We start from the raw sequence: 21,241 nt of genomic DNA on the forward strand, positions 1-21,241 counted from the left end.
GTTTATCGTAGATCAACATTGACCAGAACATTTGGTGCATATATTTTAATTCTCCCTGCCACGTCGGTATAACTAGTGGTGGATGCTTTGCCATTTTGTGTAAAATGTGTAAAATAAGCCCCTGAATGGACGAGGAGGGCAGTGAATTGCTTCCGCAGGGCCTTTGGACGACGTCAGGCCGTCTTGCCATCACTAAAGACAATGATGAAGAACAGTAGGTCACGGAATACACTCTGTGAGAACGAAAACATGGCTGCGATGCTATGCTACCTATCCAATTCTACCGTATTACACAGCCACTAGTTACAAATACAAAAACACGGCTTTCGCAGCATACAATGCAGTTGACAGATTAATTTTCATCCACTGGCAATCCTTGAAGTGATATCTATCAACTTCAGAACATTGATGACCGAATATCCCAGTTTGTGATGCCATTTTACAAATTTGTTAAAAAATGACACAAAACCTGAGAATACTATGATGAGTATGAAAGTAGGACATGATTCAGGACACTTTCCAAAGTAGGATCATTCCCATTTTTTGAGACAACGGGCATGAAGGATAGCACTTCCACTTGCAACAATTCATTTGGACGTAGCTTGCCTAGAAGTGGCTGAAAAAACGTCATTTTACAACCATGTTAAAAAAAAGCCAAATCACCTCGTACTGCACTGAATGAAAAAAAAACTATTGTAGACCTACCTGTAGCCTGAGCTAGCTGCTAACAGCTAGCTAGCTAGCTGTGTACATCATGACTCATGATCATGTACGAGTCGAGTACCGTATTTTCCGGAGTATAGTGCGCACTTTAGATGTGCTATTTTAGGCCCTAAATCGCAGGTGCGCACTATGCTCCGAATATGAAATGCATGTACAGTGGATATCGGTTATAAAGTCATCGGACATAGTGATAAACCGGCTATATTGATACAAAATGAAAATATCAAAAGCAAAACCAGAAAAAGCCAGTCAAATTATCATTATAACCAATATATCGTATATAGCGATAAATCGGCTATAAGGATACAGAATCACCATTCAAAACACCTCTTTGTGCAGAAATATTATCGTCTATAGTGATAGCAACACACAAGTGTGAGGCATTGATGTCTCGACTTGGAGCCACATGCGTGTTGTCATAGGGTATTGTGGTCTGGTGCTTCCTGGATGATGCCTTTGGGCCAAGAAGTTCTTCACTCTAGACTGGAGAAGGTGCAGTAGCATCCATCACGTGTCAGTACGCTACATTAGCGCGATCGAGTACCCACACGTGTATTATGTGTATGTATGACGCGCGCAGTTGAAAATCGCCTGTAGTGATATACCGGTTATAGTGATAAAATGTGAAAAATCAGAAGGGCACGTTATAACCAATATCTACTGTACTTCAATGAAGGTTGAAGTGCGCACCCCCAATGAAGATTGGGGGTGCGCGTTATACAAAGGTGCGCACTATACTCCGGAAAATACGGTATGATGGTGCACCGGTGCAGTTGTTGTTGTTGCTTTTAGCATGTAGCAAACAGAAACATCGGCCTGTAAAAACTAAAAAAGTCTGCTTGGCTAATCTAGAACTTGAATATTCCACACTGTGCTTCTATCAAAGAGTGTAAAAAGTATCATGGTTATCACAGTGACTGAGCGCGAGATCTCTGATTTGACACCTGACCAATTGTAGCGATGCCTGACTTGAGAATATTCACATGCTCCACTCGGCTCATACCCCCCCCCCCCCCCCTCTTGGTCCTTCTGTCCCCGGGGAAAATTGCGGGAAAAAATCGCAAAAAAACGCGGCATAATATGGCATAATTTGAGGTGAATTTGCGGGAAATATGCGGTGAATAATATTGATGTGCGGCAATTTTCAGTGAGTATGTAGTGAAATCAATCAGTTACAAGTCTCTGGTGTACAAAAGTGTATATGACGAGTGTAAGCACTCGTCATATTTGAGTAAAAAGCCGCCACGATGAGACGTTGCTGACCGAACAGTGCGCTGTGTGTACATGTAGTGCAACAAAAAAGTTCAAAAAACGCGGCCGCGGAATCGCAATTATCCCCGGGGACAGGTCCTTGGTAACACTGCCATCAAATGGGCACGTGTCCCCTGTGCAGGGGTCGACAGCACTGAGTTCAGCATTGGATCCAAAAACGCCGCTGTACTTCTTGGACAGGAAATTAGCACAGCTATGCAGGTCGAAACCACGGGATGACTTGCAGCAGCGACCGCAGCCGAGACAATGCGCTCTGCAGCAGGGCAGGGCAACCCGCTGTTTCCGGACCGAGTCTGCTGATGCCACAGCCGAGACCGATGCCGAGGCCACTGCAGCAGCCGAGTTGGAGAGACACTTATGCGAAGCTAGCCTGCCAGCACTCAAAAACCACCTCCCGCACGCATTACATAGTCGGCTGCCGGACTGCTCAGATATTGGTTTCCTCCTCTCGGCCGGGCATTTGTGGCGATTCTTGTATTTCTGGTGGGCGAAAGTACGCTGGCAGACATCGCTGAGCCGATCGCGGTACTGGTTGAGCGGAATACGCACTGCGCCATTTCCCACACCCCTGGGCGAGGTCATACCATTCCGTGTGGTCGATGTTCATTGTGGAGAGGTCAGCTCTGACAGAGTCTCGCCACCGTTTCCGAGGACCGCAAGCCCGCCTCGGCGGAAGGAGCGTACCAAACAGGAACTGGCACGGAGTTCTATCGCCGTCCATCCTGGCTAGGTGGCCTAGCCACTTCAGACGGCGGCGAAGAACACGTGTGGTAATATCCACCGGATCTCGACGATTCCAGGCCTCCAGAATGGTCTTCCTGTTGATGTGGAAGTCCCAGGTGTCTCTTCTACTGATGGTTAAGATCAGTGTGGAAATGCAGCGAAGATGGAAGGCGGACAGCGCCGCAAGCTCGCTTTTCAGTGGCACCCAACACTCCGCTCCGTAAAGGAGAAGAGAAACCACACATGCGTCATACACCATTCGCTTCGTTGCCAGTGAAAGATCGCCATCATCAAAGACAGATCGACGCAATGCTCCGAATGACCTAGATGCTGACGCTATTCGGGACCGAGTGTCCACTGCGGTGCGGCCACCAGTATGGATGATGGAGCCTAGGTAGCGAAAGTCATGCAAGTTCTCGACAATTTTCCCGCCAACCACCAATGGACGACGATCCTCCGGAGAAATGCCGAAGCCGACCGCCATTACTTTAATCAAATCCAGCAAATCCGGAATTCGTGCAATTTTCCGACTCTCCAGCCGTGCATCCACAGCCCCCCTCCTCGTGCGCTTATCTATTCGATTCCTAACTCACATTTTTAACTACAAGGTTTTGTTTTTTGTTTTCCGTTGCCTACATGATCTTGCAAGTCCTCTTTTCTGCACCTACTTTCAGTTGATGGCTAATACAGGCCAAGCATCCCGGGATGATCGCCGAATTACTCGAGGACAGGAACAGCGGCTACTGCAAGTGCCTTTCCTTCCTGGACCTTCCGGTCGTCAGTCATTGACATTTGTGGGAAGTACTCTTTGGAATGCCCTTCCCAGCGATATTCGCCTCCACAGTGCGGCGTTTGCCTTTTAACTGGCTCTGAACAGAATTAATTGTAATTTGTAACCACCTTGCTCGGCATCCCTACACATTATTGCAGGTTTTCTCTGTGTTTTCTTCACTGCATACTTACACATACACACACCCATTTGAATTATATACAAACTTTGTGTTTTGGAATTATCATGTTATGATTCTTTTTAATATTTCCTTCTCTCATAATAATTATTATATTCGGCAATCCCCTGCTATGGCTGACATCTTACCTAACTGGGCGAACGCAGTACGTCACGGTACATGGGACGTCCTCGGCCGACACAACAGTACTATCCGGAGTTCCCCAGGGTTCCATCCTCGGCCCCCTTCTTTTTATTTTATACGTCAATGATCTGCCCGCAGCTGCCCCGGGCACATCACTGTTCGCAGACGACACAACGCTCCTACGGGCATCTCCTAACATCACTGGCCTGATGAGTAACCTAGCTAACGGGATTCAAAGAGTTATTTCCTGGATGTCGTCTTGGCGGTTATCGCCCAATCTGTCTAAAACTAAAATCATGCTCTTTCCTTCTCAGCCCGATGTTCCGCCCCTCCTCCATCCCACTTTCCCCCAGCCTATAGACATAGTCTCCAGCCATAAGCATCTTGGCATTGGCATTGACTCTAATCTTTCATGGGAACCCCACATCGATTACATATGTAAACGATCAAGTTCATCTTTAGGAATCCTCTCTTCTCACTGTTACCATCTCCCAATCTCTTGTAAACTCCTCTTTTACTCAGCTTACTTACGCCCCATTTTTGATTATGCAGATACTGCTTGGGCTGGAATTTCCACAACCCGTGCTGCCAAGCTCGAGATTCAACACAAAAAAGTCCTCAAAATCCTCCTCCGAAAACCCCGCATGCTTCCATCTTCCACCCTTTATGCCCTTGCTGACACTTCCCCTTTGTCTAAGAGACGTAATTCACATCTTGTCACCCTTATCCATTCTCTCAAACTCAATCTGTGTCCACCTCACCTCCACTGTTTCAACTGGTTCTCTTCCCGTAGCACGAGAAACTCCCTTTCCCTTCCGAAACCTAAGCCCTCCTTTCTACTTCACTCTCCCTTTTTTATTGCGTACTCTGCGTGGCTGGCACTTCCCCAAGAAGGACCTTTCTTCCCTCCGCCTTTTTAAGAGCCTTGTCGCGCCTTGATTTTGATTTTGTGTTTCTGATTTGGTTGCAATCACTGCTTATCCATGCCGGTTCCTTTTTCTTCTCCTCCCCTTCTCCCTGCCTTGCCGTGGTTGGCTAACACCCTCTCTCTTTGTATTGGCCGGTGTTCTCACTGTGCTATGAGATGCTGTAATAAATAAATATTCGTTCTTAGCAGGAACCGGAGGTTTTTCCTCTGGTGAGAAGGCAGAATTGCATGTGCTCTAAACGAATTCAAACAAACTTTGGTTTTTGATAGGTTGATGGTGAGGCCGAAGTGAGTTGCGACGTCCATGAACCGGCTGAGTGCAAGTGTGGCACCATGGTGAGTTGTAGCAATAAGTGCCGCATCGTCTGCGAATTGACAGTCGCGATGGATGTTGATTGTGTCAGTCCAGGGGCGTACGCCGCTCGCCTCCAGGAGTGGTTCCCATGCCAACTGATGGACCAACATTCTTCACAATTGAAGTGCTGTTTTTCGTATCCCACGGAGTTTCTGCATATTCTCCTCAGACTGGGTGAAATTAGCATCCACAAGCTGCTGGAAGATGTCATTGCTACGCATTTTTGATTTTACGTTTTATGGATGTTTTGTTCAGCATGACGATTGCATGCAGTTTTGAAAGCTGCCTAAGTTTCGAATCATCTGGAGCAAACATCACACAGGGCAAGCAGAAGCCACCATTGCATGCCGGTCAAAAGACTACCCAGGGTAACTCCTCTAATAACAAAGATAGTTGAAAGTGACGCTGTTTGCCATCCGTCTGGACACGCACAGGAAATGAAATCCTTCGCCTTCGGTGGCGCACAATGATTATCGATGACGGAAATCTTTTCTGTGTCCGGCAAATTTCGGGGAACTGGATTCCACTGTGGACGTCGACGTTCAGAATATCCCTTCCAACACACTCCCATGTCACTGAAGTAGGTTTTGGATGATCTAGCAGCTTCCAACAACGGTCGCTCTACAGCTTCGCCGACAATTTCTTCCGCAGCGCTGCTCGTTGCATCCAGACTTCGCTTGCAAGTCAGGTGCGTCTGCATTCTCATCTATAGCTTGACCTTCGCCACTAGCACTGGCTACATGCTTTGCCTGCTGCTTAAAATAGCTCTGAATAGAGCTCTGGCCCTCTGGATGTCGACGCTTCATTTTTCTTTTCCATAAAGCGAAAGCATCGTCCAAAACACGACCAACTTTGTCAAAACAAACTGCAAAGGAATATTTGACTCTGAGATCGAGGAATCCGGCGATGTACCTAGAGACTTTGTTGAACCCAGTTCAATACGCTGTTATCACTTTCACACCTGGGCTACAGTCACCGTCCTCGGACCGTCAGGCGGACTCCATGGATCCAGTCATGCACTGCATGCACTTGCACTAGTGTACCGCGAGCGCTGGGCCTGGATCAAAAACTTCTCCGTACCCATAATACCAAGAGTAGATAAACAAGAGTGTGCAACTCCGGATGGATTGGCCCACGGCGGAATTTTTTGTTGACGTAATCTTTTCGACGACGCACGCGCTGCGAGCCTTTTGGAGAGTTTTCCCTCGTGCACTTGGCTGGGCTTTACACTACAAGGTCGGTGCCCAGCACGTGCTCTCACACTGCTCTGCGGCAAAGCCGCGTTTCTCTGAAAAAAGGTGACGTAAACAAAAAATTCCGCCGTGGGCGCGGGGTATCTGCAGATTGTGCAGGAGAGATCCGGAGTTGCACACTCTTGTTTATCTACTCTTGATAATACCCATATCGAAGTTTTTTTACTGGTTCCCGGGCATCCCGGGAACCGCCCTATGTACGCCCCTGCAGTCTTCTATTTTATTTCCCCCCCCCCCCCCCAACACACACACCAACCAAATGCTTTGTAATGACTGTGCAAAGCTTAGGTGACTTGTTGCATTGTGCCATGATAGTTCAGTAGTAGGGTGAAGTCTGTCCCTGTACTGTCTTATATAATCATTTGGAAACAATCGTGCGCGGTGTACCCGAGGACTGTTCGTGTGTTACCGGTATGGGTTGGAGGTTTAGTGGAAAGATGACAAGGCTTCAATGGAGGTTCAAAGTTCTCAAAAAACTCCAATGAATATTTTACTTTATAGTTGTGGTTCTTCTTCTTTACTCTTCAGTCACAAAGATCCAATGACAAGACCATCGCTTCTGGAAACCTTCTGAGACTTCAATGATGTGTGGTGATGGCTGCGGGACTCATATTATTGGCATGCTTGAATATCTCTCATTCTCTATTAATATATCGGTAGTAAGTTACCATGCTCTTCATCATTGGACTCATCTCCATCCACCTCACGGGGTTAGTTGTACTCGACGCAGCTACAGCTGATGGTAGTCAGTATGGGCAGGAATGACCACCTGTTGCCGTAAACCAGTCATGTAGCATGCAGCCTGCAGCATGCAGGAATACTACAGACTGTGTAGAGCTACAGGCAGGTCAGGATGGCCAGAGCTGTTGCCTCTACAGTCAGAAGTACAAGCAAACTGGATGATGGCCCACAGGCACTGGATGATGGCCCACACATGCACTGGATGATGGCCCACACAGGCACTGGATGATGGCCCACACATGCACTGGATGATGGCCCACACAGGCACTGGATGATGGCCCACACATGCACTGGATGATGGCCCACATATGCACTGGATGATGGCCCACACATGCATGGATGATGGCCCACACATGCACTGGATGATGGCCCACACAGGCACTGGATGATGGCCCACACATGCACTGGATGATGGCCCACACATGCACTGGATGATGGCCCACACAGGCACTGGATGATGGCCCACACATGCACTGGATGATGGCCCACACAGGCACTGGATGATGGCCCACACACTGTGACACAGGCACTGGATGATGGCCCACACAGGCACTGGACGATGGCCCACACAGGCAGGAATTCACAAAGCTGTTGCCTACAGTTTCCGCTGCAGTGGCGGTCAATAGTGCAGAACTCGATGCCAATATAAATGGCAACATTCGGAATTCGATCGTAGTCTTTCTGAAGATGGCAGAAAGATGCGGCCCAATACATGCAACAGGGGCACGATTACCAGCGCAAGCAGACCAAAAACCTCACTGCATAAGTAGTAGTACACGTAGGCATGCAGCAGGCAACAGCACGTACTCGCAGTACTCAAAGTAGTACACCACACAATGTTGTAATTCAATCAATGTGTAAACAGCCACAGCACTAAAGTTATTGAAAACAAACTGAGTGCAAGAGAAAAGAAAATGGCAGCATCAAGACAAATGAGACTCAGGAAAGGAGAGAAACAATGAAAGTGGTGGGTGGTTAGATAGCACAGCACATGCACACAGCACACACATCATGCATTTCATGTTGTCATGTCGATAACCTGTAACTACCTGCAAGTAGTAATCCACACATCAGACAATACTGTACATGTAACATATCCATGCTGATAGTCTGATAATCTCTGACCATACACCAGGCAGTGGAGTTAGCAATGGAGCGCTGTCTGCATATGCAAGATTTAAATAAAATAGAGCAGCTGTGTTGTAGACTGGTGTAAGAAGACACCTGGCTAGCAATCACTGGTGTAGCAAGACCTGGCTAGCAATCAAGGGATGCCACTAAGCACAATGTACATTGTACTTCAAAGTACAGTCGTGTATATACAAGCAGCTAGCTAGAGATGATGATGATGATGATGATGATGTTGAAAATGATAATGATGTCATGCAACTGGCACACAAGCTGTTGTACATGATGACATTGTACATGCATTGTTGCTGACTGCAGAGGAGACACTGACTGTGCTCATCATTGCATGATTCCAACATGCTACCACAACACCACACTACAACACTACAATAGAGACTGCAGTAAGCCCATTGTGCAAGGATGCAGTTTGTACCACCAACAGTACTCGTGCACTACACGTGCATTCCAGATTTGCAATGCGCTATGAGCTTATAGACTGGATGGCAATGACCGACACCTTCAGTTGTACCAGGTGCCATTGGTCAATCTGGTGGTAGCATAGCAACAAGCAACGCAAGTCCTACCCAATCCCGCTGCCAGCAGTGGACACAGTAAAATCACTCTAACAGTATAAGACGGTATACAAGTGTAACAACGGAGGAACAAGTTACACAGCGGCACAAGTTACTGTGACATCTCCTCAACTTGCTTGAGCACTTCCTGCTTGTAATCGTCAAAGTCACCATCAATCTCAAACACACCTAAGAGGAAGAAACATCAACATGTGCAAGTAGAAATATGTCAGATTCGATGGGAATTTGACGAAAGTATTGCAAAGTGAGAAAAGTATAGGCATGCACAGGACTACATCACCAAAAGACTGTCAACAAAAATAGTCTGAAGCCGTGGAGAGCAACACAGAGATTCATCAGTTTGATCGCATAGATGGGTCGGCATTACTGACCTTGATCTTCCACAACCCATAGTTGACAGTTGGTCTCCAAAATCAGACGCTGGTCGTGGCTAACTAGCACAACACCTGAGAACACATCAAAATGCAAATGGAGAACATTTTCAGCAAAACACACACAGACTATCAAACAAACAGAGAGCATACCAAAGAGCCAAGTCACATGAACTCAACTAAATTTCCCCATCATGAAAGAAAGCACCAACCACAGGCAAGCATGCCTATGCATGTGCATTGCATGTGCATTGCATGTGCATTGCCGGCTCATTAGTATCATGGTGCTGGACATTTCACTTGAGAGAGAGAGAGAGAGAGAAAGTGTGTGTGTGTGAGTGAGTGTGTGCGTGTGTGCTCACCTCCTTCGTACTCATTGATAGCCTCTGCAAGAGCATCGATGGACTCAATATCCAAGTTGTTAGTAGGTTCATCCTAATATACAAACAAACACACAACATACCAATACCATGTCAACAAAGAAGTCATAAGGTCATCATAATATGACATGCACTACAGTAAGATCGGGCGCCGAAGAACACCTCGCCGAAGAACACCCAGGCTGGAAAACCGGCAAAATTTAAGAACAGTCCAGGCTAGAATTATCAGATTTAAGAACACTAGATCTACATTGTACGTAGATCTACATTGTACATGTATGGGAGGTGAGTACATGTCATGTACACGTGTAAACAGTAACTGCTACATGTACAGTCATTCCCATTTACGACACCCACTAGTTTAGAAGTACTACATTGCACTACATGTACATGACAAACGTCATGACGTCACTCGACTCGCCGATGGCGTGTGAATAAGATCGGTCTGGCTAGAATCAAAAATTTAAGAACTTTCCTAGGCTGCGCTCGAGCCCCTGCGTTCTTCGGCGCCCGATCTTACTGTAGTAGCTTAGATTGAAGTAAATGGCAGCAAGGCATGAACTTGCATACACACCATACTTTGAAATAGATATCAGCCATCAGTACAATAGGTGGCGTACTTGTGCTGCCTGCTCTCCAACTACAGCGCAAGTATGAAGAAATTGTGCTACATGTAGGGAAATTGTAAGCGAGACCAAACCTAAGAAATTCTACATTTGCATGTTGATTTACCCACAGCTATACTGATGCACTGAAAGGCAACGCCCAGCTTAGCTGCTAACCAGAAGGGGATCACCGAGTTTGCAGAGAGCAGTGCTGTAGCAGATTTACGGACACCACCAGGCAATTCAAACACACAACCACGAGCTATTGATACATTCTGAGGTTTTCTTTCCCTCAGCATGTGTTTTTAAGCTGTTCAGAGGCAGTTTGGAGTGAGTTTGGCGCAAGACTTACAAGAATCAAGACATCAGGTGCACGCAGGGACAGTTCAGCAAAGACAACACGTGCCTTCTGACCACCTGTGACATACACAACACGGACAACATGGACAACACAATGCATACAGACAGCACACTTATCCAATACACAGCTCCATTAGCAACATCTACCAGCTATTTGTATCCATGGGTGTTCTGTAGGCACATGTTTAGATAAAGAAGTTGGCAGATGAGTGTTGAAGCACAAAGCTCAGCCATAACAGATTTATTGGTTCCCCATAGCTTGATGACTTTGTACCCAATATCACCCACAATACCGCTACAGTATACTTCACAGTCCGAATACGAGCAGGAATGAACACAAGTTTCTAGCCGTGTCCATACATGTGTTCATGCAGTTATCCTATTACATACATGCACTTGAGTAGCATTATCCTATTACATACATGCACTTGAGTAGCATTATCCTATTACATACATGTACTTGAGTAGCATTATCCTAACACATACATGCACTTGAGTAGCACTATCCTATTACATACATGCACTTGAGTAGCATTATCCTATTACATACATGCACTTGAGTAGCATTATCATATTACATACATGCACTTGAGTAGCATTATCCTATTACATACATGCACTTGAGTAGCACTATCATATTACATACATGTACTTGAGTAGCATTATCCTATTACATACATGCACTTGAGTGGCACTATCAGAAAGAAGCTTCAATTAGAAATTTTTCCTTCTCTATTTCTCCAAATCTCCAGATCCCCAGCGCACTAGACTGTCCTCACTACTGGAGAACGATTTCCTGCCGAGAATATCACTGCCATCAACAATTTAGAGCGGAAACACCCCCTGGCACGGCAGTACTGCTGGTACTGGTGCAGGAATAGTCTCTTACATTCTAGTAGGCATTCTGCTTTGTGCTGTATACACATGCCTAACATCTGACAATCAGCTTTACAAGCCGGGTGCCGTTTTGCGCAAACAGAATGTACTAGTACCCTAAGTCTACAGATGCTCACCTGAGAGATCTCTGATCATGATGGTATGTGCATGTCCAGAGAGACCATAGCGGCCCAGGGTCTTACGTGCCAGCTGGTAGTCAACATCAAACAACCTCTGTACACAATATATAATACCAACACGAATACAGTAGAAAATACATAATAGACACCCTTAGCAAACAACGGTAACGCTATTTTTTACGGTACTCGTACCTTAATCACCCAAATAGCGTTGAAGCTGCAGCGTATAAACGTTATGGGGGCTGATTTATCGGTGTGACCAACGGTACGTGTTTTGGCCAAATATTGCTTAGTCCGTACGCATTTCACCTTGTATCGCGTACTTCCTCCGTTAACAAAAACTTCGTGATGGATTTTTGAGGGGCTGGTTTGCGCACAAACTGCCGTGAAATGAGTCGCAGTCACTTTCTTGGCCTTCCCTGGCGGGCCATGAAAGAGGTACGATTCAAGGAAAGCGACCTTTCACAACAAGCTGAGCGGAATCGATGGTTGCGCTGTGGAAACATAGGTGATGACAGTCATGGCGAGCGAAACTGAAATACCACTTCTCCGAGGGGATATTGCGTTGCTAAGCCTCTCTACTACTCTAGCACTGAGTAAGTTGGAGAGTGATAAAGAGCGATCAAACGGAACAGCGAGTCCACACAATGAGCGAGTGAACAAGGAGCTGGTCCGATCGCACGGCTCAATGAAAATAATTCTGAGCTCAAGTTCTTGTTCAACGTGCGCAAAGCCCAGATTCGAATGCTGATGACCATGTATTCTTTCAGAAGTCTGCAGTCCGATGCAAGTCTCGTGGCTAAAGAAAGTCGACTGGACTTGCTAGCCGCTGCCGTTCAGTGCTGGCAGGGGTATCCATCAGAGAAAATTGAATCAGTTTGGCTGTGCCTTTACTCCTCGTTTCGCGGAGTTCTGGAGTGCGAAGATGAAACCAGGGAGTCGTAAAATATTTTTACGACCCCCTGGTGGAAACGAGGAATCGCCATCGCGGCGGATCACGCAGCTTGAAAGCCAACTACTTACTTGAACGACGGCGACATCAAGGTCAGCAGAGTGTGATCAAAGAAGCTGAGCCAAGGCTGAAACGAGCTGAACAATGATTCAAGAGAGATGACGACTCGCGTGCAGCAGATGACGACTCGCGTGCAGCAGATGACGACAGCGACGCAGGGTCAAACATGAGTCAAGCTAAAGCGACGCAAACTGAACTCTCTGCTCATTCCGCCAACAGTTTCTCTTGTAAAGACGCTGTACATAGGCTGAATCACCTTCGTCCACGGATTTGCAGTCGATACAAACTGTTCTTGACCTTTTCTAAGCGTTTTCATATCCATCAAAATCCATCACGAAGTTTTTGTTAACGGAGGAAGTAGATGGTGACAAAAATGGTTGTACCGCGCGGAATCAAAGCTATTCTCGTGGCAACAGCGTACTAAAAATAGCGTGCATCTTGCTAAAGGTCGAACCCAAATCACGGTACTTTCCCCCTTACGATAATACCGTTACAACATAACGTTTTTTGCTAAGGGTGTCTAATGAGCCACAACCAACCATGAGTACCAGCAGCAAACAGCAAAGCAATATCTGCCAATGTCACACAAACCACAGTTAACCACATACAGAGTCTGGGCAAATAGCAAGGCAAATAATCATAGACCCTTGTCATGACATGAGTTAGCACACATAGCACTACATCATAGCATGGGTGGATGCAGTGCACAGGGTACAGTGTGCAGGGTACAGTGTGCAGGGTACAGTGCATACACACACAGGTAGGTACAGTGCAGGTATGAATACATGAAGCACAGCATGACTTACTCTCAGATAGTCCACTGGTGATTCATCCAAAGAGAGTTGATCTGCAGAATGCTGATTGTACACTCCAATTCTCTGTCAATATATAAATACAAGTAGAAAAAGCACACAGCAAACGGAATAGACTTACAATGACGGTCTTGCACAGAGCACAGAGCACAGAGCACACACACACACACACACACACACACACACACACACACACACACACACACACACACACACACACACCGAGAGAGGAATCATTGCACGGTAGGCAACCTCTCACCATCACCTTTCACCATTAGCCTTTTACTATCTCACTCACAAATTTCTCTTATTGGCCTCTGGCCATCGCAACAACAACAACAACAACAACAACAACAACAACAGCACCAACAACAACGTCGTGAGAATAAAGAATTCAAACAACAACAACAACAACAACAACAACAACAACAACAACAACAACAACAACAACAACAACAACAACAACAACAACAACAACACATAAATTAGCCACGTACCAGTCTGTGGTTGCGACGCAGTTCTCCTGTAGTCTGCAAAATACAGAATGTTGCCAGAATCCCAAACACAAACAGAGAGAGAAGAGAGAGAGAGAGAGAGAGAGAGAGAGAGAGAGAGAGAGAGAGAGAGAGAGAGAGAGAGAGAGAGAGAGAGAGAGAGAGAGAGAGAGAGAGTTGGAAGATACTCAGACGAATTTCACAACGCTGACTAACAATGATAAGGTAGGACATGTACACATAGGGAGGTGCAATACCCGAGTACCCCAACTCAACTGTACATGCTGAGCAGTAACACACTGCTGGGCTCACACTGTGACAGCCACTAATGCACTGGCACTACACTGTACTGGTGGACGGCCATTGCTGCACTGCATGTATACAGTATAGCAATAGCATTGTACAGTGTGCTAACAATGATTACCAACAACTACTTACCGGATCAAGGTCTCCAGTCAACATCTTCAACAATGTACTCTTGCCAACACCATTCGGACCAACAATAGCAACTGAACACACGCAAAACACACGCAGGCAAGCAAACACACACAGACACACAGATGCAATCTGTGAATGGATGACCAACAAAATTAATCATGTCTGACTCTACTGAGTTCGTGATGTGGTCAGATTTTCAGACAGACACAAATCCACGTCACCACATCTGTGCAGAAGCGAATGAACCAATCACTAAAAGCCGGTTCAACCGGGTGCTTGTATGAGTAATGGAAGCCTCTATCCGTCAATAGAGTCCTCTATCCCAGCACTTTGCTTAGGATCAGAATCTTCCGCATGTGCATGTGGACTGCAGATAGCCCAGAGTAGCTCACTGCAATCAAAGTACTTTCTGGCAGCATTCCTACTTTTTCTAGTATGCACATGTATATTGAGCACATATTGAGTTACAGTAAGCCATGAGAAAACCTTGAGTTAACCAGTAGGTGTTGGTAGATGTGCAACATTCTGCCAACATAATAACTGGTACCAACGATGGCACTCACCACGAGAAGCCATGTCGATACCAAAGTTGAGCTTCTTGAACAAAATGTGATCTTGCGTCTCATACTTGAAAGTTGTGTCTGTTTATATTACAACAAATCAACACATCAACATCAACAACCAAATAAATTGTTGAAGCAGGCAAGACAGTGAGACACAGACCTCCCTCCCCTCCCCCAAACACGCATGCACACACACCACCAAAGTCACACGGTAATTTTGCTCGGCGTCTGTCGGTTGTGCATTCATCATTAACGCAAATTGTTTCTGCGCTGCCCGAATCTACGCTGATGAATATAGTTACAGACCAGAGAACTGAAGTAGTTGTCTGGACATCCACCACTAGTAGTACTAGATACATGTATAAGGTATGCACTATGCAGGTCTAGCAAATACTAAGGTGTGAACATATCCAAGTGCTAACCAAGGTTTGATCAGCATGCATAACGCCGGAGACTCTGTCAGATCAACCAGCCATCTACCGCGCATGGAGAACGGGGTGCCAGGGGATGTGGGCCTTGTTTCCCCGGCTGCACCTTCTGCTAGTGCTTGGAGCCAGGCCAATTCTGGTATCCTGTCATCTACCCACGCGAGCACAAGCCTCTTGCACAAAGTAATGCTGTCTGACACTGGCTGACATACCTGGCTGAACGAGATTACGATTCTTCTAAACTATAGCAAGATCCAACTCATGTTTGTCAAACCTCGAGATGTCAGTGACATAAGCCTGGCAGTACACCACGGAGATGAAGTACTAGGAGCTGTAACATTAGCGAGATTACCAAATACTGTAAAACCGGAAAGTTTAACGACTAAATTTTTTAACGCTTCTGTAATTTTGGCATGATAACGTGCAGAAAGTTTAACGAAGGCTACCTGGCCACCCATCTGTATGCGCATCTTTAAACAGACATTTCAAACCGGGTTCGCAATAACCTTTCTTCAAATAACGAAAAAAATTGGTCGTCAGAACGTTAGACTTTCCGGTTTTACAGTAGTTCTTGCTTGGGGATATAGGCACTATCTAATACAGCAATGGTCAGCAAGAAAGTGAGCAAAGGTATCACTACCCACTACTTACCATGAAGACCCAAAACAGGGGGATTGAGTGGTGGAGGGTTGGGAAAGGAGAACTTGACTTTGTACTCTCTTGGTCGCTCCATCAATTCTGCGGGGCCATCATCATCACCACCACCACCTTTGCCTTTCTTCTCATTACGTTTACCCATAGCCTTCTTGGTCCTGTCAGCCTACATATGCAACATGCATGTAACACATACACAACACACATGCGACACACATAGCTTGGAGATGTCCTCATTAGGGAGAGATAAAGTATTTTTTTAATTATTTTTTAACAAGGTGGAAGTACTCAAGTACACAAAAGGAACTGCATAGAAAACAAGATGAAACCCTGCTGCAAGAAGAAGCTATCTTGCCAGCAGAAAGACCAATAAGAGAACCGTAATAGCTGGGCTACATGGAGACAACTTTATACTTCGCTGTCGCTGGTTCTCAAGTCAATAGTCTAAAGTAGAGTCCACAGACGGTTAGTGCAAAGTGATGTACACCGCTAAGAAGGATGCGAACTCGCAAAATACCGTTCACAGAAGAAATCAGCAAAGCGACATCACCATGATGATTTTTCAATAAGTGCAATGCTGTATTAAAGATTGTCCGATACAAACATGCAAACGACAAATAAAACACAGAAATGCAACACACTTACAGCAGCCTGCTTATTGGCACCCTTTGCTTTGGCTTCCTTTATCTTCTTCTCCTGTACAGAGAGATATGATACGGACATTCAACACTTGTTAACCCACAGTGGAAGTCAAAACACAACCATATGACAAAGAGGAGAAATAGAGGGATCCAAAAGTTAATCTTAAAAACTACAAACCTCGCAAACACACAGAAGCCAATGGCATGTGCAAAACATGTACATGGGAGTTTGGCCTAGTAGCAGCGTAGCAAAACAATACATTTTACTACATCACAAACACTTTAATTCCCGTAGCTATGCAGAAGACGTTACTTCAGTAACATCTGGCGCTAGCCAGGGTCCACACAGCTTTAATTTGGTGTTTGTTTGTGTGTTTGTTTGTGTCACGCCTGGCGCTATCCGTATCTGACGGCAAAAAAGCATAGGATGTTATAAATTTTTCAATTCTCCTTTTTTTCAGGCATATCCTGGGATTCGAACCCGCACTATCGCCCTACATGCATTCCCCCATACACTTCGCATTCATACCCATTCTTCCAAGTTGCGTTACGTTATTATCTTGCGTTTGAAAGCCCTATTTGAATATTGCGGGAAGCTGTATGTGGCCAGCTGTGTTTGATGGTACGGTACGGTACGGGAGACGGTGTCGTATTACCCTCGATTGTACCTGTCCCGTCCCTATCCCCTACCGTACCGTGCCATCAAAGACGGCTGGCCACAATGCATATAACTCAAATAGGGCTTTCAAATGCAAGATCACAATGTGAAACAACTTGGAAGAATTAGTATGTATGCGAAGTGCATCGGGGGATGAATGCAGGGCGCGCGATAGTGCGGGTTCGAATCCCAGGTTATGTCTAAAAAAAAGGAATTTTTTAAAGAATTTATAACATCCCTATGCTTTTTTTTTGTCTAGGTCATCAAGGCAAAAAAGCATAGCGTAGGGCCCTGAGCTTCCAAGCTCTCTCGTCAAATCACTACGGCAGCTCAACGTTCTGAATCACTGACTGGATGAAGCATGGCAGAGGATTCAAAAGTGCTATACGAGTCCGTAGGCAAGGGTAGGAGATATCTAAGTCTGTAGGCAAGGGTAGGAGATACCTAAGTCCACAGGCAAGGGTAGGAGATATCTAAGTCCACCGGCAAGGATAGGGCACCTAGCAGGTCTACGCATTAGTACGCCACTCCTAGTAGGTCTACGCACCAGTATGCCATTACAAATGCACAACTGTAACTCAGACTGCACCACCAGTCACAACTACAGTTCCAGCCACAACTACAGCACCAGCCACAACTGCAATTCCACCCCAAACTGCACCTCCAGCGAGAAATACAATCGCTGCACACTACACACTGCATACAGCAGTCCTGAATTCTTACCTGCATGGCATACTCCCTCTCCCTTTCCTTCAGCTTCTGAGAGTACATCTTCTTGAAGGCATCTACAAGTACATACATCAACAAAAGTGTTAGTACAGACATTGAAACACAAGCATATGGGGCACTAGTACTTCGAGCGGAAATAAATACACACACACCCACGCATGCATGCACGCAGCAAGAAACATACACCTACATGCAATTGTTTGCTCAACTCAATTTTCAGCTTAGTGCGTTCATCGCGGGTGGTTGGTGAGTGAGTTGGCGTCAGTTCAAGTAAACAAACTGCCACCAGCTTGCTCGCGGGTAAAGAACAGAAAACTAACAACGAACTGGAGCACCTGCTATCGTCAGCAAAGGCGAACAGGTGATGTATCCATTATCGTTCTCAATCACTTTTTATTTAACTCAAATTCACAGTTTGGCGATTTTGCCACGTCTGTCATTGATTTGGCATCAGCTCGATCTCATGAATTGCTCAAAGCTGGCCGGCAAGACAAGGCCAGACAACAACACCGAACAGGACCGTCTATTACTGTCAGAGAATGAAACGACTGCTTCAAACTTCATCTTTTCACTCGATTAATTTTGAATGATTCCTGCTCACAAAGTATGCGAAGCCTGGCCGCAAAGCTCAGCGTCTACATGTTAAGGGATTTTGACGTAGAGTACAGTGCAAAAAGGAATAGACGCCATTTTGCCTAATGTCGCACCCCAAACAGCCGTGGAATATGAATGCACATTGAAGACCATGGGCACTTAAACCCAAAAATGACAAGGCACACGCCACACGTCAAACAACTTACTGAAGTTTCCACGATAGTAGAACAACTTTTGTGCATCTACACACAACAAAGAATGCCGGCAGAACGAAAATTTCAAAGTGGTAACAAGAACAGTATGTGTGGCCATTAAACGCGAAAGGAACAGCAGGGCATGCAACAACCAACAGCTACATGCTACCATGCACACACCAGAGAGCCAACAGTACAGTAAACGGCTGCTATTACTTGTAATATCTTACCCAAGTGGATGATATCACTGCAAACATTGTTCAAGAAATCTTGGTCGTGAGAAACAATGAGTAGAGTTTTCTTCCAATTCTGCAAATAGCTGCATGACAACAAACACCATACAGAAACATTAATTAACATTAGCATACTAGTGATTCAAAGCAATGTCAATGAGCATCAATGATTCAGTAAACAACTCAAGCGACAGTATTGACCCTGTATTCTCATGAAATACACACTGTGCACTGTACAAGTACGATGCATTATATAACCCAATACTAGTACAATACTAGTATTAGATAAACCTTGTTATAGTTCACATATGTTGTTAGTTTGACAGCATGAAACAAGGTGGAGGACACTGTTTCCGAACACAGTGTCCTCCACCTTGTTTCATGCTGTCATACTAACAACAAGTACAATGTACTGCAGTAGAGGTACAGGCAGACCTAGACAATTGACATGTCAGTTCATGAGAGGTACTGAAGAGCACACAGCTCCTGCTTTCAGCTTGCACTCAAAACCGGTATAGTGGATTCGAACCTAAGAAATGCACACACCCAAGGGGGAGGCCTAAACTGCCATCTTTTCCAAAGCACTCTCATTTCAAGCTCTCATACTGGAGGTTAAAAACTGCATGGGTAAGTTTTCCATGGGACTGGAAAAAAGTGTGCTCAATTTCCAGGTGACTAACCAGGCAGGCTCCACTACAATATGATAAGATGCAGCATCACGTGCTTACCTGTCAAGCCAGATGACAGCGTTCAAGTCCAAATGATTCGTAGGTTCATCCAACATGAGCAAGGTTGGCTCCATGAACAAAGCTCTGGAGAAAAAGGATATAAATGAAAATTAGAATATTTTCCTCAAATCCATTGGAATGTTTGGGACTCTCTCTCTCTATTTCCCACTGAAGAAATATATGCAAAGGAACACTATAATGGCTGCTCAATATGTAGTGTAGGCAAAGAATGGTTGTCTATCTTCTCCGCCACTACAACTGTATTACCAAACTGAGGAAGAATAAAGCATAATACCTGAGAGTGGGACCTGCATGAAAACTAAATCATTAGTATGCATCACTTCATGTACCAATGCATGATGGGTGTAAATGCAGAGGTGTCAATGTGTCAAAGCACACATACCAAGGTAGTGAGTTTAGCACCACATCTTCTCAAAGTGTCAACTGAGATTGTATGGAACAGGTCCCTTCACCAGTCTGGCGACAGGACACTACAAGAGATCATGATCTTTACACCAGTCTGGCAACAGGACACTGCAAGAGATCATGATCTTTACACCAGTCTGGCGACAGGACACTGCAAGAGATCATGATCTTTACACCAGTCTGGCAACAGGACACTGCAAGAGATCATGATCTTTACACCAGTCTGGCGACAGGACACTGCAAGAGATCATGATCTTTACACCAGTCTGGCGACAGGACACTGCAAGACATCATGATCTTTACACCAGTCTGGCGACAGGACACTGCAAGAGATCATGATCTTTACACCAGTCTGGCAACAGGGCACTGCAAGAGATCATGATCTTTACACCAGTCTGGCGACAGGACACTGCAAGAGATCATGATCTTTACACCAGTCTGGCGACAGGACACTGCAAGACATCATGATCTTTACACCAGTCTGGCGACAGGACACTGCAAGACATCATGATCTTTACACCAGTCTGGCGACAGGACACTGCAAGACATCATGATCTTTACACCAGTCTTGCGACAGGACACTGCAAGACATCACGATCTTTACACCAGTCTGGCGACAGGACACTGCAAGACATCACGATCTTTACACCAGTCTGGCGACAGGACACTGCAAGAGATCATGATCTTTACACCAGTCTGGCGACAGGACACTGCAAGACATCATGATCTTTACACCAGTCTGGCGACAGGACACTGCAAGAGATCATGATCTTTACACCAGTCTGGCGACAGGGCACTGCAAGAGATCATGATCTTTACACCAGTCTGGCGACAGGACACTGCAAGAGATCATGATCTTTACACCAGTCTGGCGACAGGACACTGCATAACATCATGATCTTTACACCAGTCTGGCGACAGGACACTGCAAGACATCATGATCTTTACACCAGTCTGGCGACAGGACACTGCAAGACATCATGATCTTTACACCAGTCTGGCGACAGGACACTGCAAGACATCACGATCTTTACACCAGTCTGGCGACAGGACACTGCAAGAGATCACGATCTTTACACCAGTCTGGCGACAGGACAC

The 21,241-nt window shown here is 45.6% G+C and overlaps 1 protein-coding gene across 1 annotated transcript; it reads right to left on the bottom strand.

Annotated features, from left to right (window-relative positions):
• Positions 1–7,911: 7,911 nt before the first annotated feature.
• On the bottom strand, positions 7,912–19,825 carry LOC135816237 (ATP-binding cassette sub-family F member 1-like). The gene is made up of 15 exons (XM_065329650.1): positions 19,718–19,825; positions 18,987–19,075; positions 18,769–18,804; positions 17,963–18,024; positions 16,586–16,636; positions 15,938–16,106; positions 14,859–14,936; positions 14,296–14,366; positions 13,861–13,893; positions 13,358–13,429; positions 11,537–11,633; positions 10,516–10,580; positions 9,541–9,613; positions 9,179–9,253; positions 7,912–8,975 (listed from the first exon to the last, which is right to left on the bottom strand). Exons 1-15 carry the CDS (start codon positions 19,789–19,791, stop codon positions 8,899–8,901), a joined length of 1,122 nt encoding a protein of 373 aa, XP_065185722.1. The 5' UTR covers positions 19,792–19,825; the 3' UTR covers positions 7,912–8,898.
• Between the last annotated feature and the right edge of the window lie 1,416 nt (positions 19,826–21,241).

The sequence above is a fragment of the Sycon ciliatum genome, chromosome 4, assembly GCF_964019385.1.
Source record: "Sycon ciliatum chromosome 4, ocSycCili1.1, whole genome shotgun sequence".
In the NCBI taxonomy this organism is placed as follows: Eukaryota; Metazoa; Porifera; class Calcarea; order Leucosolenida; family Sycettidae; genus Sycon; species Sycon ciliatum.